The 9,019-nt window shown below is 38.4% G+C and overlaps 1 protein-coding gene across 1 annotated transcript; it reads left to right on the forward strand.

Annotated features, from left to right (window-relative positions):
• The first annotated feature begins 387 nt into the window (after positions 1-387).
• fibina (fin bud initiation factor a) lies at positions 388-4,406 on the forward strand. Its single transcript, XM_081355606.1, has one exon. The coding sequence runs from the start codon at positions 391-393 to the stop codon at positions 1,060-1,062; it is 672 nt and encodes a 223-aa protein (XP_081211732.1). The 5' UTR covers positions 388-390; the 3' UTR covers positions 1,063-4,406.
• Positions 4,407-9,019: the final 4,613 nt, after the last annotated feature.

The following is a 9,019-nucleotide window of genomic DNA, read 5'->3' on the forward strand; positions in this document are numbered from 1 at the left end:
TAATATAATATAATATAATATAATAGTGTGTGAAAACAGGTAAAGTGGGACACTTTCTGACCATTAATTATCCCACATAGGATCAAATAAATTAATGCTGATTTTTATTAGTTTCTCTCTTCACTCTGTATCATTATGCTGTAAATTACAATGTTGTTTATGACCAATCAATTATCAATTATAATATAACCAATTATAGTTATTACAGTGATAAACATATATATGTAAAAAAGTAAGTTTAAAAGCTCTCTCTTTTTTTTCTCTCTCTCTTTTTTTTCACTGTGCTTATTTGCTCAGTGAGGTAATTTGAGAGCGCGTAAAAGCGCGTTGGACTCAGATTACAGCCATGAGCGTCTCCTCTAGTGCGCATACTCATATGAAGAATTCCAGATGTGGACATCGTCTCTGTCAGGTCAGTCAGACCTACGGAGTGGACAGAAGCTATCTATCATGTTAGCCTTTACACTTGGTCTGTTTTTATTGCCGCTCTACGGCATGGTCTACACGGGACCTTTGCTCCCTGAAATGTCCAACGGGACTTTTCACCACTTCTTCGTCCCAGACGGTGATTACGAGGAGACCGAAGACCTGGAGAAATGCCAGATGCTTTTCAAATGGATCGACCGCAGACCATGTCCACTGGAGGAAGACCAGGACTCGCTCATTCGAGAGGATTTTATCATCATTAAACAACAGATTGAAGACGCAGCGCGCGTTCTGGAGAGCCTTGGGAAGAGCATTTCCTACGACCTGGACGGCGAGGACAGTTATGGGAAATACCTGAAGAGGGAGATTGTGCAAATCAGTGATGCATTTACAAACGTGGAGAAATCTCTTCTGGAGTTGGAGACAAAATTCAAGCAAAGCCAGGAGACGGAGCAAAGAGAGGAGAATGAGTTCACCAATAACTTTATCAACCCCATGTATAATGTGAGAGACACCCTGCAGGAAACTCTGGACATCTCCTCCGGACTCAAGGATAAACATGAACTCATCTCTCTGATCATTCGGAGTCATGGATCGAGGTTAAGCCGACTGAAAAATGACTACCTGAATGTTTAGACTCACAGATATTCTGGACAGACTACAGTCCAAGCTGGGTTGTTATTGCATTTCTGTTAAATGCTGGAAATCTTAGATTTCCCATGCATGAAACTCTTTTTGTGGTTTTAAGTAATGAAGGTTCCTTCACTCTTAAAAATAAAGTAAAATTCAATAGTGGAGAACCGTTTTGGATTAGAGTTTCTTTAAATATTAAAAATATATATATATATATATATAATTGATGCTTCATTATGGGTTCATCATTCTTTTTATTCCTGGATTTAAAACACGTATACAAAAGTTCAGTGTCATAGCCTGCTTAAAAAGGGTTTTTTATAACTTCTACAACATTATGTTTGGTTCTGATTAGAACCTTTTTTTAAAAAAGTAATGGCAATTCAGATGTATTAACAGGTATTTTCTGAATTTGCAACAACCTCAATAACTCCCCAAAATGTTTGATGTGTCTGTAAATGTAAAATATAGAAGTCTTAATTCTGAAAATATTTTCTGAATATTTCCATTTTGCAATTTTTGTCTCTGGGCATGCAAGCAAACAAGATTAAAGGTGCAGTCTGTAAGATGACAGCTAGTGGTCGAAATAGGAACTGCAGTCCAAATTCAAAATATCGGAGACTGTTGTTTATCCCGCCCCCTCCTCCTCAGACTTGACGCTGACGCGGGTTGCCAGTTTGTGGACACCCAACAAGAATGAGCGCAATTGACAGTAGGCATGTTTCCATTACAGATTTGCGCAAAACTTTTGCGATTTTTTCTAAATGTCGATGAAAAAATATTGCGAAATGACGGTGTTTCCATTAACCGATGTTATGCAACTAAAAAGTCATTTTTTCCTCTCGCGATCAGTCATTCCAATCATGGCAACGGATGTTGGAAGGTTTATATGGTTTATATATATCCCAGCCACCGCACTAGTCATTATTTTTAATGGGAGGGGACGTAAGCGTGTTAAGCATTAATGGTAAGGAAAGCCCCTTATACTTGTGAATGGCACATATGTGGTGTTTCTCCCTCATATCTGCTTCAAGCTCTTGGTTGAGGTATTTCTTTGAGTTTTACAATCCAGTATTCCTGCAATTTGTTTGTCTTTTATGAATTTCATAAAGAACTCTGTCTCGTCTTCTGTCCAAAACATACCGCGTCATCTGCGTCAGGTGACCTGTATATGCGCAAAAACTGTTTCCATTGCAGTTTTGCAAAGTAGTCCTTTTTCGAATTGACTGAAAACCACCTCATGCGAGCGCAAAAACTTTTTTTGCGATAAATGGGAGTTTTTGCGAAATTGACGTGTTTCCATTGGGCGTATTTTCAATTCGCAATTTCAATTTGTGCTATTTAAAGGGTAATGGAAGCGTGGATAGTGAAAGCCGAGGAGACTTACACATTGTAAGTTGGTGAGTTGATTTATCTGCATTTCAATATGCTCTCGTTCATAGAGATTTCGTAGATGGATACCGAGGCTTTTGTAGGTTGGGTAGAATCTGCCATCTCTGACCCAGTTTGTTTGCAATACGCTGTGTTTCCTGCCAACTGGCATCCCATGGTGTCGAAATACTATTGGGTGAACTGGCAGTGGGCGGAGTCACACAGACCAAAACAAAAACAGACATTCCAACACCGAACGCACATTTCAAAGTAAAATAACTGGCTGTAGAAGTGTTTTTCAGAGAAACGAGTATGTGAACTCAGCATGTTTCCTAAATATCTGCAAACCTATTATGATATTATTTTATACTTTAGTAGAGTGAAAAGTTACATACAGCACCTTTAAATGTGTGTGCCTTTTTTTGATTAGTTGCATAAATGATTAAACTGTTAGATACCAATCAGTCATCACACACCTAAAATGCGCTTCATGAGGTGTAACATCTACGTTAACTGGTTTTATTCAAATCAAAAATATTGTTTAACAAGATTTAATTAACCTGATTGTACAAAAGTCTTTTTTTTTTCACATCAGATCCGACTTATGATAACAACTGCAGTTTCATTTTTTAGGTACTCTAAAGACCAGTAGTCTGGTCTTTCTCAGCTGTCTGTACTGCTGAGGGCTGACATTCAATTTTGGATGATTGAGGAAGTTAGAGGGTTGGTGGTTAAACAAGCTGGTTGAGATTTGGTATTTCCTGTGTCATTAGAACAGAAAGTCTCTTTCTCTTTCTGCCATGTGGAAGAATAATCAAAGTCTGTAGCAATATACAAAGAAACACAATCTACCTTTTCTACTTCCAACTCCACAAGAATGCAGGGATATTTGCTGGTGAACAGTTTGAACCTTTAACTGTAGTCCATCCATGAACATAAGTCATGACTCATGACAAAATACCATGCTGAAGCATAAAACATACCCAAACCACAGCAGTATAAACCAAAATATTGAACCAAAAGCACTGTGTTGCTGCTGAATTTTAATTTCTAATCAGAACAATGAAGTACTTATAGATGTTTTCTACCCACAGTCCCCTGGGCTGCGACTGTTTTCTTTTTCTTCCTCATATTCAGGGTTTTATTCTTGCTGGAGGAAAGAATGCCTTTAGTATTACCAGATCTGTGCCTGTTCAGTATCATTTCATATGGATCTAGTTTCAGTGGTTTTGTTGTAAAAAAAAAACAAAAACAAAAAAACAACAACAAGATGTTTATTTTAAGTAAGATGCTGAAAGATTTCAATGAAATATAGATTTTTTACATATGTTTTGTTTTATTGGTTCATAATTTTCCTGGCTTAGTGGTTTAGTTGGTCTTTCCTTGTTTTCATTTGTCATGTTAACCGTCTTTTAATTTGAAATGTTAGTTTTTCTCTTGTTTTATTGAAAGTTCTCATCATCTTCTCTTGTCTTTGTTGATCGATTGTTCCCCAGATGTAGAAACTGTATTAGGTATTGCATACTGTCAGTGTGATGTCACTGTCATTCAATCATGAACATTCCACAAAGTCAGCATGGGTGTGTATGATTTAATGTGACCTACAAATGTCAGCCACATTACTGTTCCCTGCCATTTCCAAATATGATGACTCCTCTCGCAGTCCCGTGGTAAAGTGTCCAATGGATGGCCACTTATGAATTGTGATAAAAAAGTATATGAATATGTTTGCACACTTTTATGAATACTGCCTATTTGGATGTACTGCTCATTTGACATAGCCGACTGCTTTTCGTCAAGTATATATTACGCTTATGCGGACACTGAGCTTGTCTCCAGAGCTCTGTAAGAATGTGCTTCCTATTCCCAATGCTGTGCCATGTAATGACTGCGGGCCACTGTAATTCCCTGTATAGTACACTCTTTCTTATGAACGTGAGACAAACTAAACAATCAAATTACACTTCAAGTAATTTTTTTCTAAAGATGGTTTCTGTTATTTTAGGCAGTTTTCCTTACGTTGATGTTAGTTCAAGTGTTCTTTAAATAAGTTTGGTTTTGTTTATTTATTTGATGCTATAAAAACGGGGATGTGAAGACATAAAGAGAGGTAAAACAACACACGATACAAGTATGTTTTAAGAAGGGATTTAAAAAAGTTCTCTGATTCAGCCGACTGGTAGTTCTCCTTTCCTCTGATTTCCTCTGGTAGATTGTTCCAGAGCCTCTGGAACAGACAAAAGCCCTTTGCCTGAGGATCTCAGGGTAAGAGCTGGCGTGTAAGATACTAGTAGGTCTGTGATATAGCAGGGGGCAAGACCATGTAAAGCCTTAAATGTAATCAGTAACATCTTAAAATCAATTCTAAAACATACTGGGAGCCAGTGTAATGCAGGAGACAGGAGTGATATGATCACGTTTCTTGGTTCTGGTTAAAAGCCTTGCAGCTGAGTTCTGAACAGACTGGAGCCAATCAATAGATTTTTGATTCAGGCAGGTAAAAAGACTGTTGCATTAGTCCAAACGTGATGAAATAAAAACGTGTAAAATGGTCTCAGTATCTTTAAAAGTTAAAAAGGGTCCGGTTTTTTAAATGTTTCTAAGATGATAAAAACATGATTGCACAAGTAGTGTGCTGTGCAAAACATAAATCACTGTCAAACCAGACACCAAGATTATTTGCCACTGGCTTATTGAGATCTGACAGGCCAAAGGAACTAGTAAAGGGCAGAATGTGCTGGAGGCCAATGACTAGGATCTCAGTTTTGTCTGAGTTCAATTGAAGAAAATTGTTAGGGATCCAGTTTAGACAGTCCTTCAATGAAGTTAACATTGCAGGGTCAGTGGATATAAAGGGGGCATATCATGAAAATCTGACTTTTTCCATGTTTAAGTGCTATAATTGGGTCCCCTGTGCATCTACCAACCCTAAAAAAAAACGTGAAAAATGCAACCCAGTAACTTTGTTTTGGTGAGCCTTTCTCTGCAGGCATGTCAAAAATGAAGCCGATCTAATTTCGCTCCCCTTCTGACGTTGGAAGGGGTTATTATTATAATATTACCGGCTCTTAATCTGCACGTTTCCACCCGCGGCGCCGTTATTTGGTTTACGCACGCAACAACAGTGTAACCAGTTCTTAATGCAATGGCAAGAGTTCGAGCAAAGCATGCAAACTGTTTTGTCGTTGCTGCACAGACGAGCACAGAACACTATTTTACCCAAAAAATGTCATTGCTGTCTTATAAAGACCTCAGGGAACTGTCAACTTGCGTAAAAGTTAAACATGACAAGGACATGCAAGTCGATGAGATTAATCAATGTAACTACATCCGTGTATCCACTAACCATTCAGAAACGTCCAGGTGTGTCTAAAAGATGTTAAAAATGATCTGGGTGGTATTTTGAGATGAAATTTTACAGACACATTCTGGGGACACCATAGATATGAAAAGGGGCATAATATGTCACCTTTAATGGGCAGGTACAACTCTGTATCATTTGCATAAAAATGGAAAGAGACAACATGTCTTCGAATAATGTGCCCTAAAGGAAGCATATATAATGAAAATAAAATTGGTCCCAAGACCGACCCCTGTGGCACACCATACTTCACAGGATAGAATAAGAAGATGTGCAATTATTCAGGGACACGTAGAACCTCCTATCTGACAAATAAGATAAAAACCAGTCTAAAGCAGTGTCCAATATCCCCACCCAGTGTCTCAATCTCTCTAAGAGGATGCTATGGTCAAGAAAGTAACTTGTATACACTCACTGACATCAATACAGCCGATAATCCTGGGGAATCTCGGCTGCTCTTTCCGTGCACATGTGGGAGGAGGGTTCTTGTCCCATTGACCAAGTCACAGTTGCCCCAGTTTCTGACCAACTCTCGGCCGGCCCCAGGTTTCCTGACTTGGTTGAGCCTGGTCACAGACACTTCTCATGTCCCCAGTCATGTCACAGAGGCAGGACAGGATTGCCGACAAGGCATGTGAGGCACGTGCTCCACGGGGCCACAAGCAGTGAGCCCCATCCACCAGTGCCCATCACCAATCAGGAACAACACCAGGTCCACTGTTTTATGAATATACTTGTACTGGAGCCTTATTTTTTAGTCTCTTCTGCACCTCTGAAAGAGAAAAAGTTACTTTCTTGTTTCACAGTAAGCATTTCTAGGCTAAATCTGCAGACCCAATGACTGTCATCAAGCCCTCTGCAAGAACTTCAGTTTTCATGGTTATCTAGTTTCTTAGTTTCTATTTGTGAGCCTTTTCACACCCTCTGTCAGTCTTATCCTTCCCTATCACTCTATGGCAACTTGAGATCCACTTTCCTGCAGAGTTTAGCTCCAACCCTAATCAAACACATGTGAACAAGCTAATCAAGGTCTTCAAGTGTGGCAAGCAGGTCGGGGCAGAGAGCCGTGGGAATGGAGCGAGGCCACTGGTGCGAGTGCTAATGAGTGTTAGGGCACCTCAAAGGTCAGAGTTGCCCACCTCTGGTCTAGCCCATACCATTGTATGTCATGGATCCAGTGCATGTCATTGATGGCACAGACTTAGGCACAGCCACAGCCAGTTCCTGTACCATGTCACAGCTTCTCATTCCATGTTGCTACTATATATTGTGGACCCTTTTCAAAGACTATGATGACGGGTTAACACAGTTCTCAACATTGCAAATCTTGGAAAGGTTTTCATATAATTTAAAAAAAAATGTAAATGTACATTTAAACTGCTTTACTTTGTGTTATTACTTTGCCAGTAAATTAGAGAAGACAAATTAACTGCTGCAAGGGTGTTTCTAGGACAGCAGTTGAGAAAATTATGGCAACTTTGACATCATTCTCTCTTCTGACTGCTGTAATTAATCTTTCTATATTTTTTCCTCTTTTACAAAGTCATGGAAATGCTATCATGGATTTTTTTTTCTTTTGCTATTGGAGCAAATGGGAATGCAGAAAGTATATTAGCTGTCGTCTCCTGTTCACCACTATAGAAGTTTTCCCTATGAAGACTTACACTTCTGAGAGCCCCAGAAATGTGAAAAGGGTCCTTTCATTGAAAAACACATATTCAAAGAATGATGCCAAAATTATAGCTGTAGTATGTCCGTGAAGTTATTTATATAACACAGAGATACCAATAAAAAGCACTTGAAAAGTAAGTTTTCATTGAATTCAGCACATACATTTTAAATTCAGCCCAAGTGTTCCTAATTTAAGTCATTTGTCTTTGTATAAATAAATTCCCTCGTATTTATCTTGTCTGTTGTCGAGCATTGAATATTTACTATAACAAGTTTAGTAAGTTCATGAAAGGTTTTGTCAAATCATGTTCAAGTCAAGCTTTCAGTAAAGCCATTTTGTGTTCTTGGTGGTGTAGTTTGTTACTTTGTCACACAATAAATCTGCACTTGGATTACAATTTATCACATATCAGTTGCCCTAACAACACCCTTTGTTTGCCTTATCTCACTCCTTTTGTGTGTGTAATTAATAACGTGTGTGTGCGTGCGTGTGCGTGCGTGTGTGTGTGTGTGTGTGTGTGTGTGTGTGTGTAGTTTTGGCTATACTTGTGAGACTAAATAAATGAAAATGTCCTCAAAAATATGGTGAATCATGTTGAAAAACCATGTGATTTGATGTGGTTCTCAATATTTGAAATGCTAACAAGTCAGCCAAATCATGTATGACTATAAATTTAATGATGTCATCATGTTTTTTCTACGGGTTAGGTTTAGGGGGAGTGCAGTAACTGTCATTAGCTCCTAAGGCATATGTGTGAGTGTGTCTTCCTGGAATCTGCCCTTGGTAAACAAACAGCAGCTGGTACTCATCATAGCACCCCTGCACCCCCGCACCTACTATCACACACAGACACACACACACAGACACACACACACACACACACACACACACACACACACACACACACACACACACAGACTTACAACTCTGACACAAACTATCTCAACATAGACTATGTCAACATTTCTAAGCTGAACTGTTAAGTGTGTTTTATATTCTTTCAGTTACTCCATCAGTCATTGTCATATAAACAACATATCTGAGTAGTGTTTTGGGCTGAACGCAAAAGTGTGTTTTGATAGGGATAAAACACTTTTTTTCATGTACACCCACTGTCTGGTGTAGAAACACGTAAAAAAGCTTGTTACAGTGTAATTATACACTGAGTAATAACAATTAACTACATGTACTTAGTTAGGATTAGGGTTTGGGGTTACACTTTATTTTAAGGTGTCATTGTTACAGTGTAATTATATATTTAAGTACTGAGTAATATTAAGCAACTACATGTACTTACTATAGGGTTAGGGTAGGATTAGGGTTTGGTTGAGGGTTAGTTGCATGTAATTATGCATAATTTACTGTTATTACTACGGTAAGTACATGTAACATGTAACAAGGACACTTTAAAATAGTAAAAACTAACACTGTAAAAACTAACAACTTTAGTGTCAGTTGCGTGTAATTATGCACAATAGTAATTCCTATAGTAACTACATGTAATGTATAAGAAGGACACTGTAAAATAAAAATACATTTGAAAGAAATCTGATAAG

The sequence above is a fragment of the Scardinius erythrophthalmus genome, assembly GCF_964197995.2.
Source record: "Scardinius erythrophthalmus genome assembly, chromosome: 24".
NCBI lineage: Eukaryota > Metazoa > Chordata > Actinopteri > Cypriniformes > Leuciscidae > Scardinius > Scardinius erythrophthalmus.